This window comes from Sus scrofa, chromosome 1, assembly GCF_000003025.6.
Source record: "Sus scrofa isolate TJ Tabasco breed Duroc chromosome 1, Sscrofa11.1, whole genome shotgun sequence".
NCBI lineage: Eukaryota > Metazoa > Chordata > Mammalia > Artiodactyla > Suidae > Sus > Sus scrofa.
The window spans coordinates 116611901-116636224 of record NC_010443.5 but is presented as its reverse complement, the minus strand read 5'-3'; the positions used below and the strand labels follow the sequence as shown (position 1 = coordinate 116636224).

General features: G+C 38.1%; 1 protein-coding gene across 1 annotated transcript; it reads right to left on the bottom strand.

Annotated features, from left to right (window-relative positions):
- RSL24D1 (ribosomal L24 domain containing 1) lies at positions 7064–23890 on the bottom strand. Its single transcript, XM_003480359.4, has 6 exons — positions 23755–23890; positions 17637–17750; positions 15554–15626; positions 12369–12432; positions 9970–10055; positions 7064–8746 (listed from the first exon to the last, which is right to left on the bottom strand). Exons 1-6 carry the CDS (start codon positions 23833–23835, stop codon positions 8673–8675), a joined length of 492 nt encoding a protein of 163 aa, XP_003480407.1. The 5' UTR covers positions 23836–23890; the 3' UTR covers positions 7064–8672.

Below are 24324 nucleotides of genomic sequence, written 5' to 3'. Positions count from 1 at the left end.
GGCTTGCTTTGTGGCCTAATATAATCTATTCTAGAGAATATTTTGTGTGCACTTGAAAAGAATGTATATTCTGCTAGTATTTGATGGAATGCTCTATAATGTCTATTAGATATATCTGACCAGTGTATGGTTTATAGTCCAATATTATATTTTTTCTGTCTGGATGATGTATCCTTTTATGAAACTGGGATATTGAACTTCCTTGTTATTGTTATATTGATTGTCTATTTCTCCCTTCCTATATGTTAATACTGGCTTTATATATTTAGGAGCCCCTAATGTTAGCTGCATAAATACTTACTAATACTATATTCTATTGATGAATTGAACCCTTTATCACTACATGATGACCTTCTTTGTTTCCTCTTAATCTTTAACTGAGTCTGTTTTGTCTGATAGAAATTTAGCTACCTTGTTCTCTTTTGGTTTAGATTTGTATGAAATATAATTTCCCTTAACTTTCACTTTCTGTCTATGTGTATCCTTAAAGCTGAAGTGAGATGGAAGTTTTTTTCCTGTCATTTTAGTGCCACAGCCACAGTGTGTGGAGGTTCCCAGGCTAGGGGTCAAATCAGAGTTGCAGCCACTGGCCTATGCCATAGCCACACCACCACCAGAACTGAGCCACATCTGTGACCTACACCACAGCTCATGGCAATGCTGGATCATTAACCCACTGAGTAAAGCCAGGGGCAGAACCTGCAACTTCATGGATACTGGTCAGATTCATTTCCACTAAGCCACAATGGAAACTCCCTGAAGTGAGGTTTTTGTAGACAGCAAATAAATGAGTCTTTTTTAATTCATTCAGCCACTTTGTCTTTTGATTTGAGAATTTAGCCTATCTATATGTAATAACTGATAGAAATTGACTGGATATTTCTATTTTTATGTTTTCTGGTTGTTTTGTAACTGCTTATCTTTTGGTCCTCTCTTGATTTCTTCCTGTAAGATTTAATTGTTTTTTGTAGCGGTATTTTTAAAGTCATTTATCTTTTGTGTATCTTCTATAGGTTTTTGCTTTGTGGTTACCATGATGCTTACATAAAATATAAATCTATTTTAAGTTGATGACAACATAACTTTGAAGCTCTGCATTTTATACTTCCTATTCCCATTTTTGGACATAATTTTCCTTTCTATATTTTGTGACTATTAACAAGTTATTGCTGTTATTATTAATACTGTTGTCTTTTAACCATTATAAAATTGTGATTTACCTATCAACATTACAATTTTACAACATTCTGAAATTAACTGTATATATACTTTTACCAGTGATTTTTAATGCCTTCTTATGTTTTCATGTTACTAATTAGGATCATTTAATTCCACTTGAAGAACTCTTCAATATGTCTTATATAATATATATGTAACAGTGATAAATTCCTTTAGCTTTTGTCTGGAAAACTCTCTCTCCAATTCTGAAAGAGAGCTTTGCCAGAGAGATTATCCTTAGTTGGACTTTTTGTTGTTGTTGTTTTGTTTTGTTTTTTTCCTTTCAGCCACTTTGAAAATATTTTTCCACTCCCTTCTGTTCTGCAAAGCCTCTGAAAAAATCTGTTGATGGCCTTAAGGGGGTACATATACAACTTGTAATATGTTACAAGTTGCTTTTCTCTTGCTGCTTTTAAAATTCTCTCCTTTTCTTAATCCTTTGGCTATTTAATTATTAAGTGTCTTAGTTTTGTCTCTATTAATCCTCTTTATTTGGAACACTCTGTCATTCATGGATTTGTAAGGCTGTTCTTTTCCCCAGGTTAAGGAAGTTATTAGCCAATATTTTAAAAAATAAGCTTTGTGGGGCCCCCTTCTCCTTCTAGGATGATTTTAATGCATATATTTGGCCTCTGATGGTATTCCATAAGTCCCTGAAGATTTTTCATCTTCATTGTTGCAAGTTTTTGCTTTTTTGGATGAATTCCATTGCCCTGTCTTCAGATTTGCTTATCCTTCTTCCAGTTGCTCTAATCTGCTCTTGAATCCCTCCATTGAATATTTTAGTTCAATTATTATTTTTTAGCTCTACAATTTGTTTGATGCCTTTCTGTATTTTGTCTCCCATTATTGAAATTCTAATTTTGTTCATGCATTGTTCTCTGACCTCAGTTAGCATCTTTATGACTGCTGTTTTGAATTCCATCATGTGCATTAATTTTCTCCATTAAGATATTTTTCTACAGATTATTTTGTTCTGCTTGGAACATATTCTGCTGTTTGTTCATTTTATTTGACTCTGTTGATTTCTTAGAACTAGATAAAACAGTCACTTCTTCCAGTCTTGACAGAATAGTTTTGTGTAGGAGATAAATCTCACCTATCAGCCTGGCCCCAAGCTCTTTGTTCTCTAAAATCTTTGTGATTGTCTAAGCTGCTTTCTTTGTTCTGAATGGCTACCAGTAGCTGAAGGTATGCCAAGATCTGTCAGTGTCCTAAAGTGGAGGATCTTAACCAGAATCTAAACTGATTAGAAGGCAGACCTTTTAGGCAGCAGCTAAGAAAGTATGTAGTTAAGCCCTTCTATGGGAAAAAAACTAGGAAAATAAGAATTTTTGTCTGCTCCCTCTACTTTAGATCCACATATATATTTGCACGGATCAGGGGGTAGCTCTGTGCTCATTAAATACTGCTTTCAGGAGTTCCTGTTGTGGGTCTGTAGGTTAAGGACCTGACATTGAGGATCCTCTATGAGGATGCAGGTTCATTCCCTTGCCTCGCTCAGTGGGTTAAGGACCTGGCATTACTGCAAGCTGCAGTGTAGGTCACAGATGCGCCTCAGATCCAGTGTTGCTGTGACTGTGGCATAAGCCTCTCAGCTGCCGCTCCAATTCAACCCCTAGCCTGGGAACTTCCATATACCACAGTTGTGGCATATAAAAAAGCAAAACAAACAAACAAACAAAAAAACCCTGCTTTTTTTTTTTTTGATACTGTCCTGTGGGACTCATGAATGCAAGAACTATTAGCTATTGGAGTCAGGCAATCTAGAGGCCCATCCCTTGGGCCGCAGCACAAAAGCTGGGCATAGATATGTGTACAGACTCCTTCCATGGAGACAGTAGCAACTTTGAGGGTCTGTAGGGAGATAGCAGGTAAGCTGTCCACCAGTTTCCTGTCTCCAAGGAACATTGCTAGTGCCTAGATGTGTGGTAAAGTAGAAGCCTGACCCTAAGGCAGCTTTCAAAGTATGCAGATATACCCCTTTCAGAGAAAGGGAAGCTGGTGAAAGTAAATTGTTAAAACTTTCATTTCAGAGTTCCCTGGTGGCCTAGTTGTTAAGGATCCAGTGTTGTCAGTGCTGTGGCTCAGGTTCAATCCCTGGCCTGGGAACTTACGCATGGCACAGGTACAGCCAAAACAAACAAAAACCTTCATTTCATTACACTTGCTATCTGAATTATACTCAACCTGTGCATGTGATAATCTGTCAGTCCTGGAAGAACTGGGGAGTGTATTTTAAGAGTCATGAGGACTTTCTGCTGTGGTGCCATGGGTTAAGAATCCAACTGCAGTGGTTTGGGTTGCTGTCGAAGGGAGGGTTTGATCCCCAGCCCGGTGCAGTGGGTTAAAGGATCTGGACTAAATGGCAGCTACAGCTTAGATTCAATCCCTGACCCAGGAACGTCCACATGCCACAGGTAGGGCCATAAAAGATTTTTTTTAAAAAAGTCACAAACTAAAACTGCTCTATGAAACATATCCTTTTCTCCAGGACACTTTGTTTTACTGCTAGATTTTTTTCCTTGAATGAATAAACCCACATGTATTAAGCACCAATATACTAGATGCTATTTAAGCTGTCAGCTAATAATTGAGTCAGAACTTGAATCTAAGCTCTGCTTCCCTCTGCCCCCGCCCCGGACTCAAAGTATGCAGAAACTCCCAGACCAGGGATGTACCCACACCACAGCAGTGACCCAAGCCACTGCAGTGACAATACTAGATCCTTAGCTCACTGGGCCACAAGGAACTCCTAAGTTCTACTTCTTATTAGTGGAATATTCTCATGTTCCTCATTTCCAAAATGAGGACTAGTTTAAATGGTTGTGAATATTAAGAGATAATATACAGTGGACCTGGCTGTAATAACTACTCTATCACTGGATTCTCAGAACTCTGGGACAAGATGCTACTACTGTTGGCACACATATGATCAAAGGAACTGAGAGGTTAACACCTGGATATTCCCTCTTCTGAGTTATTTTTCCCCAAGTAACCTTTATCTCCATTTACATTCTCCTAATGAATCTTCTGGTCATTGTTTTTGTGTCATCTTCTAGAAATGGGGAAACTGAGTATACAAAGTTAAAAAGCTACTAGCTCTTCGGTATTGGGAGTATGGAGAGAAACAGTGTGATTTACCACAGTTATGTTTTATCATTGCTTTTACTTTTCAATGGCAGATCCTTTTAATTACCTGCTCACTGTGCATTATCTGATATCAGAACAATTAATACATAACTGTACCATTAAATGTACACTGGAAGGCAGTGTAGGGTAACTCACTGACTAGAATAGCACATTTTTCATTGGCTTGGTGTCAAACCAAACACATATACACTTTATTTGAACATACTAAACAAATGAAGTATTTAAAAGCTGGCCTTCTGAAAGCAAAGAATTCCTCAAAATGCTAAGAGACCAGTCTCCTTTATTTTTTGGTTAATAACATTCCTTTAGAGAAGCAGTACTTCGATTTAACAGATTCTCCCCAGCTTATCCTTATTTCTGTTTCAGACTCTCTGGCTCTGGGAGTAAAGTACTACTTTAATCAGCAAAGCAAGTTCCAGGCAAAACTTAAAGAAACCTTTCAAAATGGCTCATGCTCAGTCCTTCCTGGATTTCTTGACATTTCTCCAATCACACCCAGAAACGCAGGTTGGTGTATCACCAAGAGACAATTAGACCAAAGCAGCAAAGTCAGTTTTGCAACCCAAAGCAAGCACTTGCTTTTCAGCATTTCTTCCTGATGGTACAGATGGAATGAAAGTCACAGTCTGCTTCCTTTCCTAATGTATCTCCTGCTAATTCTTTATCTTTCAAGTTACAGGTGATCTGAAAAATAAAGTAAACCTAGCAAATAGCTAAACACTCACTTTCCACTTACTCACACATTTATTAAGCACCTTCCATGCACAAAGTGCCTAATATATGGCTGTGATAAGAAATAGTCCCTGCACTCTTAAGAGATTATGATAGAAATGGGTTGCCTGGATTTGGTGGAAAGGATGGGGATGCCTATCAGTTAAGATGTTTGGCTGCAAACATTGGCAAAAGGCATTTTATTGGCAGGAGCATAGGGAAGCCTAGATAATCAGTTCAGGGAAGAAGTATCTCAGGGAAAGTTACGTGGTAGAGACATCACCCCTGACATGACAGCTTGAATTAAGATACAACACCTAGGCAACAGTGTTCAAGCAGGAAAGCTTAAGTCAGAGGCTCACCACCATGACACCAGAAGCTAGACTGCTACATTCAGAATGTAAAAAAGACTCAGGAAAAATTTCTCCTTTAAAAAGAAATTAGACACACAAATGGCCCAAATCAACATGAGGGTGATTGATACACTCAGTATAAACACATGCAGGGTAATATTTGCGGGTTACCTTTTCAATTATGCTATATATCAATAAAAGAATATAGACATTGGAAAATTCTTCTGGTAGTCTTTGAAATTGTTCTTGTTTTATATTTTCCCCTTATTTTAACACTTTTAATTCATCAGGGTGCTATGTTAATTTTTACAAGGTGTAGTCTTCATTTGATAATTGGAATACACATTGTGATTAAAGTCTGATGTCTTTTTTCAGATCTCCATTTAAAATGTAACCTAAAGAACAAAGGGAAAAAATAACTCCCCTTGTATCATATAAATTAGCCCTTAAAATTTTGAGTGATGATTCATTTAAACTAATGCTGATGAACCAGAAATATATTTCCTCTTCCCAATCTTAACAATAGAGAAGTTTGGCGACAGAAATGGTCCGAGCTTTGCAGCTGACGTAAAGGCTAAAATTAACATTTCAAACCATACCTACCCCTTTGTAGACTAAGTACACTGCACTCAATTTAGCATAGCTAGCCCCAAACCTTAAGAGCCTCTGACTTTCTCCCAACCCTTTGCTGTTAGTGAGTTCTGTGTGGTTATACGGCTAATCCTAATAGCTAACATTTTAACACTGGCTTACTAGAGTGGTGGCTTTGAAATGGTATTTTACATGTATTAGCTAGTTAGATCTTCATAAAAACCCTGAGGTTGGTCATATTAACATCTCCATTTTTTCTTTTTTCAGATGAAGAAACCAAAGCATAGTCAGGTGAGAATTTCGGCAATCTCCTGGACTTGTGAAGACTGGATCTGAGAGGTTCTAGACAAATCCCTTCTACATAATGCAGTGCAACACTGGAGACAGACTGGTAAGGACACAAATCCCCACTGCCTCCATCTCTGTTCCAAGCAATAAAGGGTAAGCTACCTACAGCTAAGATTTTTCCATTTATAAAATCAGAATAATGCTGTCTACTTCATGAGATAATAGGCCAGTCCTTCTCAAATTCTCTTCAAGAGAGTAAACATCTCCCTAGTTTCTATTTTTAAGAATTTTTTTTTAAATGGGAGAATTTTATGCTGCAATCTTACAAGGTTTTTAAGGATAAACCTGTTTTTTAAAATTCTATGATTTTCCATAATGCTCTTAAACAATTAGAGGAATATATTCTGTGCAGTGAGTGACTAGGCAATTTTGATTTTGTGTTACACTAACTGTCCAGCAGAGGTCTCAACCAGACAAGCTGAAATAATAGTGGCCTAAAACCATTGTACCACACCACTCTCAGGCAAACTTGAAATGGACAACTCACCCTCAGTGATCCAACCCAGTTTAAAAAGCTATGGGTAGATAAAACCATGGCATCACATCCCAGAACTTTACAATGAGATCTGGTGTCTTACAATACTATGAAATCCCGACACCTAAGAGAATATCTGGATGTTAAACCAGAGCGCAATGCCAGCTCTTTGTTGCAGCCCAATTTCCCCAAATTAATGATCTCAAAGCAATAGCCAAGTTGCTCCCTAACTAGCACAGTAGGAAATTTATTTGCTAATAGTATTTAACAAACATGCTTATTTTAAGACAAACATGAATATAGTAGAATGAAAACTTCAAGTAATTTTACAAATGTCTTTGCACACATTTCTTCTAATTGTTGCATCAATAATATTGTTTACAAATGAGCCATATTTAAGAACACAAGGCTGGAATTCAGGTCTTCTAACACTTGGTCCACTGATGGTCTACTTTTTTACTATCTAACACAGAAATAAAAATTTAGCCATTACTATATATTTACATAACCCTAACAATTTGTAATTTATTCTAAGTTCTGTCCTTAAAAAACCCAAAAAAACAAAAAACTGAGTTACCTAAAACTCTTAACATACTTACGCATAATGCAAAAAGTAAGTATAAAATACACATTATTCTTTTTTTTTTTTTTTTTTTTTAGGGCCGCACCCACGGCACATGGAGGTTCCCAGGCTTAGGGTCGAACTGGAGCTACAGCTGCTGGCCTACGCCACAGCCACGCCACATCCAAGCCGCATCTGCAACCTACACCACAGATCATGGCAACACCAGATCCTTAACCCGCTGAGCAAGGCCAGGGATCAAACCCGAAACCTTGTGGTTCCTAGTTGGATTCATTTCTGCTGCACCACAACAGGAACTCTGAAATACACATTATTCTTTAAAAATTATCTCCTACTTCAAGAGTATGTGAGCAAAGTAATTTTCTTCCAAGTAATCAATACTTCATACCTTTTGTTTTGTATTTTTAAATACATAGGCATGCACATTAAAAATGATTTTATGTGCAAACAAAAAATTACTAAGCTACCCAAATGTCCAATTTCCCAAAAACAATTAAGAATTTTTTTAAAAGAAAACCACACAAGAAATTTTAGTAGGTAAAAGATTCCTCTGCTTCTCAATTACTGCAAAGCTGAAAAAATAAGGTTTATTCTGCCAGAAATCTCAAGTTAGAATTGAGCATCCTCCAAAGTGGAAATTATAGTGATATTTTGAGAACAGATTATTCAGTTCTCACCCTTAACAAATGCCTATCATAACAGTTAAACCAGGTCAAAACAGTCCAACATAATTAGGCTTCAAAATATTAGATCATTATGTTCTTCTAAGAATCTAATAAACCAAAACTGGAAAAAGTGAAATCAAAAGAAAATACTTGAGGCTAAGTATCATACAGATTGTTAGTTCCTTGCTGTATCTCTTCTAGAACATCAATAAAGAGAATATTTTACTGCAAAGAAAATTTTTATATATCACTAGCCATGAATGTCTTTAGTTATTACATAAATGCTGCCTAGTCATTAACCAATGACATGACCATTTTATATCCACAATTCACTTTGGTATTTACAAACAGAACTTTGATGATTTATAAAAGATGTCTCTCTCAGGGAAGGTTTAATGCTGAGATGCAATCTAGCATCCATAATATCTGGTGTTCTGCAGATAGCAATGTAGAAGAGAAGTACTTTAATCCCCTTTCATTTGACTGTAAAAAATAAATCAATAATTTAGAAGTTCTAAGTTTCCAAAGGAGCTTTTCAAATGCACTTAAAGAAATGGTTACAGACGGTAAGGGTTTTAAGAAACATCTTCCATGTCCACATCCTGTTGTAATTGCTGTACCATTTTGTCTTCCAGCTGCTTTCCTTTCCCTTTAAAAACAGAAAAAGAAATTAAACTCTCTCAATTCAGGGTCATCTTGCAGAAGTCACATCAACACTTTATAAATAATCTTGGATATTTTTAAGATAACATTAAATTTTACTAAATAATTTAAGAATAGTAACTAAACTTACACAAGTTTTATGCTTTGCCAAACATTCTCTATATATTTGCTCATTTACTCTCATGACAACCTACATTTTAAAAATGAGAAAACTGAGGCATAGAGACAGATGAAATCAGTGACACTGGTCACTGGGCTACTAAGTCTGATTAAGACAAAGATCTGGGACGTGAACCATGGCCATAACTCTTAAGATTGTACTATCTACCTCACAGAGGGTTACCTAAAAACTTAAATAACAATGATTCTTTCCTATTGTTTTTTGAGTGTCAGTCCATACAATCTATATGTGAAACAAATGCTTCAGAATTTTTGTCTGTTTTTTAAAAATTTAGTGCAAAAACAACCTAGCCAGGACTTTTGCATAAATCTACTCAACATGTGGTTAGAGAATTGACTTTACTAAGGTTTAGGTATAGATAAATCTCACCAAAATTTCTCTCCATTTAAGTAATCTGCATAAGTAAGTAAATTATATAACAGATTGTACTTGGGTGCCAGCAGAGTAAAAGATTGGTTTTCTAGCACTTCACAAAAGAAATGAGGCACACGAGCAACTGCCCAAATGAGAGCCTACCTGGAAGTTACATAAGCACAAGGAGAGGTTTTAATACAAAACTGTAGTTCTCAAACTGCATAGCAGAAGCACCGAGAGAGCTGCCAAAGAACAGAGGCCCACCCTCAAGGAGCCTGGACCTCTGTGTTTATACACTAAGTTTCCCAAGCAATTCCTAGCAAAGTGAAGTTGGAGAACTACTAATAAAAAACACTGTCCTTTAATCAAAACAAGTATGAGGCAAAAATCACCTATTAAATTATTACTGAAATAATTTTTATTAACAAAGAGATTTTAAGGAAACTAGGATTTTATGAAGGGAGAAAAGAAATACTATATGCAATAAATTGACTGGAACTGGGAAAAACCCACTGAGTAAATTATTTTTATAAATAACCAAGTCATATCAAAAATGAAGGAGAATGTTTACATGAAAAAAAAGTTGGCTGATACTCAGTTACATGGACCACAACAATCTAGACTTTTCATTTCTCTACTGAAGGTAGAGAACTCCTGTGTAATGCAATACTTACCTGCAAGAGGGGCCCGGATAAGATGGATGTTTTGCTTGACTTCTTTAATATCCTGAACTTTCTGAAGTTCTTTATTTTTCTTCAACCTAGGATAAAACACATCAAGCCCAAAATTTCAGTTATTAAAACCTCTTTAAAAGACATTAACTCATAGTACATAAAAATGTTACTAAGTTAGCACCACTGATGAGGAATGGGGGAAAACAATTCTTTTCTTGTTCCTAATTAGATTAAATATGATTTCTACACTCCCAACTTGTTCATTCATTGTACTCCTACTGCCCAGTCAAGAATAAACTGGGGGCTGATTATATATTTGCTCAGTGAATGAGGACTGTGATTGAAACAAAGAATTAACAAGTCTCAGATTACATACACAGTACAAATTGTTAATTGTTAAAGTGTCTGTGTTCTCTATTTGAAGAGAAAGATCAAGTCTTCGTGTTACCTAATTTTGTAAATCATTCAGTAATTACAAGAGCACAAAACACGTAAGACATTCAACAGAAAAAGCTAATTAACCACTTTTCAAGCATTTGGGCCTGTTATTACAATGCTTTAAAAAAAAATTTTTTTGGGAGTTCTCGTCATGGCTCAGTGGTTAACGAATCCGACTAGGAACCATGAGGTTGTGGGTTCGATCCCTGGCCTCGCTCAGTGGGTAAGGATCCAGTGTTGCCGTGAGCTGTGGTATAGGTCACAGACACGGCTCGGATCTGGCATTGCTGTGGCTCTGGTGTAGACTGTCGGCTACAGCTCCAATTAGACCCCTAGCCTGGGAACTTCCATATGCTGCAGGAGCGGTCCTCGAAAAGGCAGAAAGACAAAAAAAAAAATTTTTTTTTAAAAGCCAGAAAGCTGCTGACATATGGTTTTTCTATAACAGATCTATTACAGTGACTAGATCAAAACTGATGCCCCTTCTAAAGAAAGAGCAAATTCCAAGCTGGGGCAGGGAAAGTGCAAGATAACACTAGAACATCTTGTTAGCCATAAAGCAATAGAGTGCAAAGAATAATGAAGAACTATCAATATGACAGAACCTGCCTGAGGGAATTCCCACTGGCCAACTCAGGGTATTTAGAACATCAAAATAAATAATGACAAAGACTTACAACCCACTGAACTCATTAAGAATCAATAAGTGGGGAGTTCCCGTCGTGGCGCAGCAGAAATGAGTCTGACTAGGAACCATGAGGTTGCGGATTCGATCCCTAGCCTTACTCAGTGGGTTAAGAATCGGGCATTGTCGTGAGCTGTGGTGTAGGTCGCAGATGCAGCTTGGATCTGGCGTTGGTTGCTGTGGCGTAGGCAGCAACAGCTCCAATTAGACCCCTAACCTGGGAACCTCCACATGCCGCAGGTGCACCCCTAAAAGGACAAAAGACAAAAAAGAAAGAATAAATACAGAGACATGATATGAATAAACAAATAAATACTGGACTGGAGCTAGGAGGAAAGAAAAATGCTGTTACATAAAAAAGCCAAGTAGTAAATGGAGAAGAAATGATGAAATCAGAAAAAAAATCACCATTTGGCAACAATCACAATAGTAACAGATTCAGGCAGCATTCTAATGAATGTTAAAACAAGTAGGTACCAGTTTCAGGAGTAACAGGCTCTTTGCAGTGTCTCAATGTGTCTCCCCTAAGATAAGTATTGATTAAAAAGGGGAAAATACAGTAACTCTACAGTGGAGAAAACTGGCAGACACCACCTTAACCAAGCAATGGAAAGTTAGCATCACCAGTAAGACATAACTTGTACCTCCTGATAGGCTACATGAAAAGGATATATTTCTATGATGGTGTGACCAGAGGTACTTAAGCTGAATCTAATCATGAGGAAAACATCAAACAAACACAAACTGAGGAACATTCTCTAAAATAACTGTACCCTTCAAAAATGTCAATGTCATTTAAGAAAAAGGTGAGAAAATGTCTGGGTTAAAGGAGCTTAAAGAGATATGACTACTAAATGTAATCATGATCCAGGATTTTCTGCTCCTATGAAGTACATTATTGGAACAACTAGTAAAATCTAATAAAGTTTATAGATTAAATAATAGTATTTTATCAGTGTTATATTTTCTGTTTAGATAACTATACTATGGTTATATGTTGTACATATACTGTAAGAATATACATTCTTATGTTGTACACCTAAAACTAATACAATGTGTCAATTATACCTCAATTTAAAAAGCCCACACAGAAAAAGGGCATGTTACTTTTAGGATATACACTGAAATATACTTAGGAGGAAAGGCATTACTATACACAGAGTTAAAGTAAATTTGGCAAAATGCTAACAGAATATATCTAAGGTCTTTACACTATCTTGCTAGTTTTTGAAAAGCCTAAAAGTTTTGTGAAAACGTATTTTTTAAAAATTCATACCTGTTCATTATAAATTTAGCTTGACGTTTCTGTTTGATCTCTTCAACTCTCTTCATTGCATCAACTACAAAAAAATGATAAATGTTAACAAATCTGTGTACTTGAATACAAAATGATTATAATCAACAGGAACTTTAACAATCACTTTATTCCTTATTCTGATTTAGAAGTAGATTAAATTAAGCAGAAAACCCATTGCAAAAAAAAAGTCCTACTAAAATAACTAAAGATGGTATATACCTTGGCTGACCACTGTTAACTCTTTCACAAGTATCATTTGTCTAATTTTTATTTTGCCAAAGCCTTTACTGCTACTAAATCTTCCTTATACTTTATTTTTTTATTTCCCCCAACACACTTTTTTTTTCCCACTGTACAGTATGGGGACCCAGTTACACATACACGTATACATAATTTTTTCTCCCATTGTCATGCTCCGTTGTAAGTATCTAGACATTTCTTTGTACTTTAAACCAGTCCAACACTTTTCAAATTTTATTCCACAGAGAAAGTGAACTAATGACAACTATTCCCATTCTTAGCTTGTCACCTCCACAAAGACTGCATGTTTCTGGTCATAAAGGCCGCTTTTCCTCAAGGGCCTGGGATATGATCTATACATGATGAATGACGGTAAAATGAACCAACCAGTTCACACGTTCTTAACCACTAAAATCCAACTGTTTTGAAAAATGTGTACAACAGCCTTGGCTCTAAGGGAGTTACATCCAACTACAGAATCTATATCAGCCCTGTCTAATATAAGATAACCACATATGTAATTTTAAATTTTCTAGTAGCCACATTTAAAAAAGTTCAAAAATAAATTTAATGATACATTTTTTTAAACCCAATGTGTCTAAAATATTACCATTTCAACAAAGAGAAATTAACTCTTTCTCTAAAAATTACTGAGATATTTTTATGCTGGTTTTCACACTAAGTGTACAAAATCCAGCATGTATTTTACATTTACGGCTCATCTCTATTCAGATTAGCCACATTTTAAGTGTTCAGTAGTTGTGGCTCATGGCCACCATACTGGCTATCAAAACTGCCAATCCAGCTTCTTTAAGCAGAGTCAGTGGATCTGAGTGGGGCAAATGAATGAGACTCTATTATAATACCAGAATCAATTACTGTCTAACAGAATCAATCAAATAGAAGTACTCAGTGAAATGCACCAAGATGTCTGGGGTGCATGCCCTGTTCATCTTTGTATGCTGGAGTCAGTGGTTATTGGTAAAGGAGATGACACCTAAGTGAGTGCACAGTATTTCTCAGGAGCAAATTAAATTAACATGATACCTGCACAGAAGGTCTTCGTAAATGACTATCTACATACAACTAAAATAAGATATATATCTCAATTTCAACATCAAGATGAATATCCACCAAGTAGTTATAAAATATATAAAAATGATCTGGTGCTACTATTTTCAAGCAATAACAAAAAAAGAAAACAAAGGCCAAAATGAAATAAAATTCAGTGAGGTTCAGAAATGCTGTAGGACCTTCCAATAATGTCAAGAGCGCCTTTGGGAATCAATTTAATAATTCTATGAAAAATTTACAGCTATGAATGGTGATGGATGTTAATGAGACTTATTGTGATCATTTTGAAATATAAACAAACATCACATCACAGTGTTGTGAACTTGAAACAAGTATGGCATATGTCAATTATATCTCAATTATTTAAAAAATGAATCCTACGAAGGTATTAATCTGTTTAGAAATACTTGATTTTGAATCAGTGTTATTTCCATACTAAATAAACCAAATAAAATCAACTGCTATCAGAAATTAACTCTTTCTCTAAATACAAAACAGAAGAGAAAGACCTTATTTTAAAAAGAGAAAAAAAAAATGAGCATGCTAAAGGGCAGGATATTTAGGGCTATGTGGAATAGGCAACAAGGCAATTCTAGATCTGGACTCTGATTTCTCCACACAGTTCAGGAAGATAAAGAAGCTTGATAGGGTGTCAGATACCACTACAAAGACCCTTGAATTGGAAATAACTGAAAGTAACTGATGAAAAGGTGTTGAAAAGGACACCCTGCCTCTGATCCATTATAGAGACTGATAAAGTTTGTGGAATTCTAAGCCTTAGGGACTTTTACTTAACAAACTGTATCACCTTCACACCCAAGACTAGAAATGGCTAAAAGCTGCATAAGTAGGAATGGGGCTAGAAGAAAAGGCAGAGCCAAGGGCCTCAAACATAACAGGCAGATGTAGTGACATCTACAAGCTAGCTTAAGGAACTAAGTTTTACTACATATGAGATTTTTCTTCATTAAAGCCCTGCCTACTTAAAAAAAGTAACTAGGTAGGTAGGTGGATAGATAGGTAGGTAGATACATAAAGAACTAGATATTACTGCTTTTAATTTCAGTAGCCTACAGCTTCATTTCTACCAAAATCGAGCACTCAGAAGTTCTCTTAGAAAATAGATTACTATCACCGTACAAGCTATACTTTTTAACTTTACAGAAACATTGAATTTTATAAGGTATAAACAGTATATGTGCATCCCTAAACCAAACTACCTAAACTAATAAAGTGTGTAAGATTTTCTGTATATTTTAACTATATCACACTCACCCCCAAAAATATCCTACATCTTTATTTTTTTTTCAGATATTTGAATGTTTTTATATCTCTCTGTAGGCACTTCAAATAATATCAGATTTAATAATTGTTATTTTATAATGAATACATCAGCCAATTCTGAAAAGGATTTGGGGTACCTTATAGTAAAAAAACACAATACAACAGAACCATTAAAATGAGGATAAAAGAATAAAATCTAACTGATAAGAAGAAGAAATTTAATTTTTTCTTGTCTTTTTTTAGGGCTGTACCCTTGGCATATGGAGGTTTCCAGGCTAGGGGTTGAATCAGAGCTGTAGCTGCCAGCCTACACTATAGCCAAAGCAACATCAGATCTGAGCCACATCTGCAACCTACACCCCAGCTCACAGCAATGCCAGATCCTTAACCAACTAAGCGAGGCCAAGGATCGAACCTGCATCGTAATGGATACTAGTCAGAATTGTTTCTGCTGAGCCACGACAGGAACTCTAAGAAATTTAATATTTAAACCAATTAATATTAAAGCTATGATAATATCATAAATCAATGTTTCCTAAAAAGTCCAGTATTCCCTTGTGACTTACTAGTTTTATTCCATAGCTCTCGCTGGTATTTGACAGGTTCATTTCTACGTTTTTCAAATTCAAATGAATTATCCTGTAAGGGTAAAAAAAATATGGTTTTAGAGAAGGTAAAAAGGAAGCATTTCTTAAAACTTTTTTCTCTTTTCACAAAAGTTCCAAGTGATTCAAGCCATAGACTTGATTTGCCCCAGAGTACTACTGGAGAATTCAAATTTTCATACTTTTTCTCCCTTAAACACAATTATGGCAGAACATTGTAAAGCAATTAAATTATACTCTAATAACAAAAAAAAAAAAAAAACCCATGATGTACAAAACAGCCCTACTGAAAACATCTATCTATATATGAGAGATTCTCAAAAGGGGGGGCATCCCTCCCCACATCAGAGGGTATATAATAATCATGGGGATTAAAACACACTAAAAACTTTCCCAAATTTCCCATTCCTAGATGAGACTCACAGCCAGAAAACTTTGTATAGGACTGAACCACATGAAATTGCCATTTCCCATAGATCAAAAAGAGTCAAACATTGAGAATTTCATAAAATACAGTTCAACCAAAATATCTAGTATATTTTTACATTTCAAAACTTATAGACCTTTATGTTACAGCATAAAATGAAACCACACATTTTCAAATAAATGTGTTGCTACTCTGCATGACATAAGATTCGCTCTGAAATTCTTTTAAGTCCCCTCCAAATATAGTTGGTATTTTGACAGTTAACGCTCCCATTTACCTCAAAATGTGCAAACGATTTTGGAAAAACTAGAACTATTTTGTGGTTTTCAAATTTATTAGACTCTGGCATATGGACCAGCACAAACTCTGTATCTGGCTATTTCATTTACATACACACACCTCTGTTCAGATCATAGTAACCTCAGCTGTGACAAGGTAACTGGTCACCAGCAAATGACTATGATCTGGCATCCTTTCTTCACTCATACACTTGCCACCTGTATTTAAGACGCTACATATCTACTCAGTAATACTGAAAGTTGTTTTTTGTGACAATAATTATGTTTGGCCTTATACCTTGTCAAAAAATATTCTTTACATTCGTTGAAAAACCTCTTGTGTTAAGAAAGCCAGGAAAGGGCTTCATGGCAAGTGCTTTGATACTGCCTTTAAGAAGTAGAGAGGTGGAAAAGTCATGGGTTTGGGGAAAGAGGAAGAATGGAGGGAGGGGACAGTCTAAAGATCTTCTTTCCTCAGGAGTTCCCGTCGTGGCTCAGTAGTTAACAAATCTGACTAGGAACCATGAGGTTGCAGATTCAATCCCTGGCCTCGCTTGGCGGGTCAAGGATGTGGCGTTGCTGTGAGCTGTGGTATAGGTCACAGACACAGCTCGGATCCCACGTTGCTGTGGCTGTGGTATACGCCAGTGGCTACAGCTCCGATTGGACCCCCTAGCCTGGGAACCTCCATATGCCACAGGAAGCAGCCCTATAAAAAGCAAAAAGACCAAAAAAAAAGAATCTTCCCCTCAAAGGCAGCCACTGCAGCAGATTTCACCTCCTCCTTTTACAAGGGTAGAATGTGGACAAGCCTCACCAGGTCTTCATATCAATTCAATACAGCAAAATGACGATGGAGGCTCAGTCCATGAAACTCCCTCACCTCTGACTTCACTAGTCCTCCTTACGTCAACACTATTAACTGAGCTCTAAGCTCTCAGAAAGTCCTGCTAAGGAAATCAAGAAAGTGAAGAGTCCACAACAAATCTCATCCGAGCCCTCACAGCTATTCAAAACTCCTTTAATCTCTTAACCTTTCAAAGCCTTAAGTGACAATTACAACCTTAACTCAATCTACTTAAATAGCACCTCCCCCCCTTTGTTGGAAGAGCTAGAAATACTTCTTTGATACAAACTGGATTAGAAATTTTTTTCCTTTTCAGAACTCTACAGATTTATGGCTTCCGGGATCACGTGAGAAGGAGGTTATTACTATAGCTAAATACAAATACCACTCATTAATCATTCTACAGGAAGCCTTGCTTTAGTAACTTAATCATACCCCCCAATTAAAATGTGAAAAACTGTAAACACAATACTGGGAGTCAACTGTACGCACCACCGTGAGCTCTTTACCAGCTGCTTTCCTGAACGCTTTAGTCCATCTGACCTTGCGAGGATTGCGCTTCTTCTTGAAGTTTTTATGACATTTGGATTTACAGAATCTGAACACCTGTAAGAAAAGTAAGTTAAAATAGTGAAAAGTCAGGAGTTCCTGTCGTGGTGCAGTGGTTAACAAATCTGACTAGGAACCATGAGGTTGCAGGTTCGATCCCTGGCCTTGCTCAGTGGGTTAACGATCACGCGTTGCTGTGAGCTGTGGTGTAGGTTGCAGACGCGGCTCGGATGCCGTGTTGCTGTGGCTCTGGCGTAGGCTGGCAGCTACAGCTCCGATTGGACCCCTAGCCTGGGAACCTCCATATGCCAAGAGAGCGGCCCAAGAAATGGCAAAAGGAAAAAAAAAAAAAAAATGAAAAGTTAGTATTAAAAATCTGTACATCATGAGCTATTACCCTATCAGACAAAATATACTATGAAGTCTGAGAAATAAAATGGTTCGCATTCACAAATGTTTCTACTTAAAACACCATTCAGAAATGTGTGAAACATATCACATAAAATAGAAAGTGAACTTTTTTTTGGTGGGGAGGGGGCGTGCTCAAGGCCTGAGAAAGTTCCCAGGCCAGGGATGGGATCTGCATCACAGCAGCAACCTGAGCCGCTGAAGTGACAACACTGGATACTTAACTCACTGCACCACAAGAAAACTCCTGGAACTATTTTTTGACTATCAAACATCATAACTAAAGGCTGAGGGCCCTAAAAACATGGTTAAAAACTACTATTTTTATAGAGTAACAGTAAAATCTTACAATGATCTTGAATAAAGGGAATAGTTTTAAGGAAAGTCATTTATTTAAATTGCTTCCTGATTCAGAAAAACTCTCAAGATTCATTTTCTATCTCAATAGAGCAATAAAAGTTTCAAACAACCATTCTGAAATCTCCTTTGAGCCTTTCCATCCTTGTACAAAATAATCTCAATAAAAAAAATTAAAACTGGTTACAGATTTGTTTTCTAAAGTATTTATTCAGAGATCTATTAGCAAGATTCTTCCCTGCTTCAATTCTTCACTTTCATACCAAAAGATGTGATCCTTTAATGATGATTTGATGTGCTCCTGGAATGGTTTATCAGGATGTGTAAGTTGCATTATTTTGTTACTTTGTAATGTCTTAGAATACATTCCAATTTGTGTTTATTACTAGGGGAAATCTGAGGAAAAAAAGTAATTGAGTTTGTGGATTTTGACAAAGAAAATTAAGCTGAGGAAGCTTCCACTGTGGCTCAGCCGTAACGAGGCCCACTAGTATCCATGAGGATGTGGGTTCGATCCCTGGCCTCGCTCAGTGGGTTGAGGATCCTGTGTTACTATAGCTATGGCGCAAGATGGCTGCTACAGCTCTGATTCCACCCCTAGCCAGGGAACTTCCATACGCCACAGGTAAAGCCCTAAAAAGCAAAAAAAAAAAAAAAAAAAAAAAAAGCAAGCAAGAAAGAAAAGAAAATTAAGTTGACTCATCATAGCCCATTTAAAAAAAGGCCAAAATGAGGCAAAAACATTTCAAGCTAAGAAAGCCTATATATTTCACAAACAAAAATACTTTTTTTTTTTTTGTTTCTGTCTTTTTGCCTTTTCTAGGGCAGCACTCACAGCATATGGAGGTTCCCAGGCTAGGGGTCTAATTGGAGCTATTGCTGCCTATGCCAGAGCCACAGCAACACTAGATCCGAGCCTCATCTGCGACCTACACCAAAGCTCACGGCACCGCCAGACCCTTAACCCACTGAGCAAAGCCAGGGATCGAACCCACAACCTCATGGTTCCTAGTTGGATTCCTTAACGACTGAGCCACGACGGGAACTCCCAAAATACTTTTCATTTTATATACACCTTGTTCTATGGGGACTTTGAAACAGGTCACTAAACATACTAGGACACACTTAGAAATGGTCAATACTAGATCTTAGAAATGGTCAATACTAGATTAATCTGATTTAGGCCCATTCATCCTATAAAAGTCCTCTCCTGGAAAACTTAAACAAAAGCATGTCTACATCCCTGAATTAATTTAAAAGCAACTAGAAAATATAAGAACTACTGGAGTCTCCTGGAGTAACTCACTATAAAATCATTATTAGTGAAGTTGCTTTTGAGTATATTCAGCCCAAAGTACCACTATGTTTTTAAGTAAAAGCCTCCTATGTTTAATGCCTGCTAAATAACTCCCAGACAAATTCCCATTTCTGAGACATCTAATGATAGGTTTGAACTTGTCCTGGTCTCCTCAGTCCCAGAGAGCCAACAAGAAGTTACAGGGAAGTCTACTTAACTCCATACCTAATAGATGTCATCTGAAAAGCACAATGACTTATCTGAAGAGACTAGAGTCACCAAGATGAGAAAGAGATTCAATCCGCAAATAAGCAGCAGCTTATGTTGTGCTAGGTGCTAGAAATACAAGTATAATTAAAACATGACACCTTACCTTGAAAAGCTTAGTCTAGCAATGTGATAGAGTCTTACTTTGCAAACAAGAAAAGTTAAGATCAGACTAGGATATAAACAATGGGATAAAGCTACACATGATAATCATGGATAAAGAAATAAGGAAACACAATAAAGAAGTGGATAAACCTACTGTGGGGTAGAAGGTGGGGTATAAGTGAGACGAAGCTTCATTGTCTCAAATTATCCTTTTTAACTAATATTTTAGCATTAACAATACGCAAATAAACAATCCATCTGAGCTTCAAAGTTCTGTAACTCTTACACCACTAATTCAACAAACACTTATTGTGCACACATTAAGAGTATATAGTTTTCCTTTTTTAAAAAACTATGAAAATACGGGCATTAACACCCTACTTCTACTCTTAAGTACCTGAGAATCATTAGAGAGGAGGTTTCTATGAAACATAGTCACAAAAGCTAAAAGCATTGGAGTTCCCACTGTGACTCAGCAGGTTAAGAATCCAACTAGTATCCACAAGGATTCGGGTTCAATCACTGGTCTCACCCAATGTGTTAAGGATCTGGTGTCACTGTGTCATAGGCCTGCAGCTGCAGCTCTGATTCAACCCCTAGCCTAGGAACTTCCATATGCCTCAGGTGTGGCCCTAAAAAGAAAAAAGAAGAAAAAAAAAAAAAAGCTAAAAACATAAATGCAGAAAGACTAGATAGGAGGTTATACAAATGACAAGTACCTAATCTGGAACCAAGGAAGGAGGGCAGAAAGTAAAGATACCATTATCCTTTGCAAAGGCAAATTGAATAGGACTTAATAACTTGTACAAAAGGTAAAAGATTCAAAGATGACTCTCATGTTTCTAACAAAACAGTCTAGGTGCAGGACAGTATTCACCTAGAGAGCAAAAAGATTTGAGGTAATAAGGAACTCTCTTCCAGTAAGCTCAGTCAGATACAAACAGGATTTCCCTGTCAAGTGGAAAACAGGACCTGGAACTAAGGTGATAAAAATTTGGGAATCATCAACAAAGGAAAAAAAAAAATGGAGTTCCCTCGGTGGTGTCCTGGGAGCACTGGGATGCAAGTTCGATCCCTGGCCTGGCACAGTGCGTTAAGGATCCAGCACTGCCACAAGCCGAGGCTTGTGTCACAGCTGCAGCTTAGATCTGATCCCTGGCCCAGGAACTCCATATGCTGCAGGGCAGCCAAAACAGAGAGGGGGGAAAAAAAAAAAATGATGTACTTCATTAGTGCTTCAGGGCCTCTACTTCTTATTCCCCCAATCAACTCTTTTCTGGATCCACTATTCTTCCCTAGAACAAGCTAGCTAATTTAACACTGTCCTTTCTAGCAATAAAGACTTCCTCATCAGCGTGAACTTCCAATGTATCTGCCAGAGCAATCCAACTCTGGACAGTTTCCACAATTTTTTCTAATTCCAATACCCAAATGATGAACACTGATAGATAAAAATAATAAAATCATGATGACCAGATGTTTTACAAAGCCATAAAGCTCACCTGAATTAGACCCCAACCTGGCAATCACTTAATTCATGTCTATAAATTCTTTGTCCTGTTCCTAAGACCAGGATTTCAAAATCTACATGTTTTTCGCAGTTCCCAAACATAGCTTTGGTCACTCACTTTTACAAGAACACTTGTTCGTAATTTAGTAGGTCAACATCTTCCATCAGGAATAGATACAAGGTCGGAGTTCCCGTAATGGTGCAGCAGAAACAAATCCGACTAGGAACCATGAGGTTGTGGGTTCAATCCCTGGCCTTGCTCAGTGGGTTGGGGATCCGGCATTGCTATGAGCTGTGGTGTCGGTTGCAGATGAGGCTGGCATTGCTGTGGCTGTGGTGTAGGCAGGCAGCTACAGCTCCGATTTGACCCCTAGCCTGGGAACCTACATGAGCTGTAGGTGCGGCCCTTAAAAAAAAAAAAAAAAAAAAAAAAAAAAAAGAATAGATACAAGGTGTAGTTCCTGTCATTCATGGCTCAGTGGTAATGAACGGCACTAGTATCCATGAAGATTCAGGTTTGATCCCTGGCCTCACTCAGTGGGTTAAGGAGCCTGCACTGCCATTAGCTATGGTGTACGTGGCAGACGGGCTCGGATCCCACACTGCGATCCCACACTGCTATTGCTGTGGCGTAGGCCAGCAGCTGTAGCGCCAATTAAACCCTAGTAGCCTAGGAACTTCCATATGCATAGGTACATGGGTGCAGCCCTAAAAAAGACAAAAAAGAAAAGAAAAGAATAGATACAAGGTGATGAAGCAGGAAGTGTAATTCTTTAGCATGTCAAAATCTTCTCATTAAATACAGATTCCTAGATCCTCTTCCCCTCCCCACAAAGATTCCAATTCAATAGTTATGGTAGAAATCAACATTCTACAACTCTCCAGTGATTCAGAATCAAATTTAAGAAACAGAGGAATGAGACTCATTCTGTTAAGAAAAGGCAGTCAGGTATCACTCCCGAAGTCTTTCACAATGTAGCCTCATACAAACAGGCCTCAACTTAACAAGGGTTCATCTTTCCCATGGTACAAACGCCATACACATTCAGTGGAAACCAGACTTCAAATTTTGATCTTTCCCCACTAGCAAAACCCAGTACAACTCTCTCCAGATGCCCAACAGCTAGTCAAAGCTCCCAGTCAGCCACAAGACTACGAGGGTGAATACACACAATCATTCTGTTTTTCAATTTCAGTACAGTATTTAATAAGTTACATGAGATATTCAACACTTTATTATAAAACAGGTTTTGTGTTAGATGATTTTGCCCTACTGTAGGCTAACGTACGTGTTCTGAGCACGTTTAAGGAAGGCCAGGTTAAACATGATATTCAGTAGGTTAGGTTTTCACGTTTGCAACCTAAAATGGGTACTGAGAAGCAACCCCATCGAAAGTCAAGAAACGTCTATATGTTTATATTTTATGTTTACACAGGTACCTTTTTTATAGATTTATATTTGTATTTAAAGCCCTATCCCTAGCCTCTATCACCACCTGCAATCCGTCACCGGCTTAAACAGAGACGTAACTGCTGCACTCTGTACCCTTGGTCAAACGGTCCGTTTTCCTCCCACCTAGAATGCCTTCTTTTCACGTTCTTAAGCAAAATTCAAGATTCAGGATAAATGTTACCTCCTTTCTATACCTTTTCACATACCAACTACTCCCCAACTCACCTCCAGTAGCTTCATAACACATTACTATTAAGCCATATGCAACATTTCTATCATAAGACCCTATGGCCGACCCGGGTCTTATTTATTTATATATAAAGGGGCCTCGACAATGACGCTTGACAGGGCATGCTTTCAACAAAGTTAAGACCTTGGCCCCTGTACAAGAGTGGGCAAAAAGACCGCCGGCTTCCCAGTCGGGGCTTGCTGGGATCGCTCCTGAGCCTCATCGCGGCCCGCTTCATTCAAGGACGGCCTAGTAACCAGCTGTGGTCGGGACGCAGACAAGAAACTCCCCAAGTGGGAGATCAAGGTCTGAGCCCCTAGCGAAACCACCCTCACGCGCGGAAACCCCGGGCCAAAGCCCGCAAGCGCAGAGAAACCCCAAGCCGAGAGGCCCGCGGGAGCGCAGTGCGGCGCGCGAGGCTCCTGGCCGCCTCACCTTGCAATCGTTACGGACGAACATCATGCCATGGCCTGGGTAGATAGGCCCCGAACAGAAATAACACTTCTCAATCCTCATGCTGAACGCGCGTGGGAACCCGCCCGGCAAACGCCGAGGTTGAAGGAAGTGACGTAGCCCCGTCACAGGAAGTGACTCCCTTTTCAGGTCTCCACCCGGAAGTGGCAATGGTCCTTCGCTCTTGCCGGCCCCCGGAAAGTGATCCGAATGTGACTGCGCCTCCTCGCGGCTGCGCCCGCAAAAGCGCTGCCTTTTGGCGCAGGCGCAGGAGACAGAGTCTGAGCGGCTGACCTCTCTGGGAAGGTGTGGCGTAGTTCTGTGCAGACGTCTGAACTGGCTCGTTTAGTGTTTAGTTTTTGGACTTACCGGGTCGTATAATGTCACCTTTTACTCATGTAATTTTGTCTCCGGTTCGTGCTTTCGCCAGACGGCTCTCCACACTTGTCTAGAAATCCCTTTGTCCACGGCCGGCGCGAGCCCCGACCCTTATTCCGGTCCCAAGCGGACTTGCCTAGTGTCCGCGGCGGGCACTTGCAGCCGCCGCTGCAA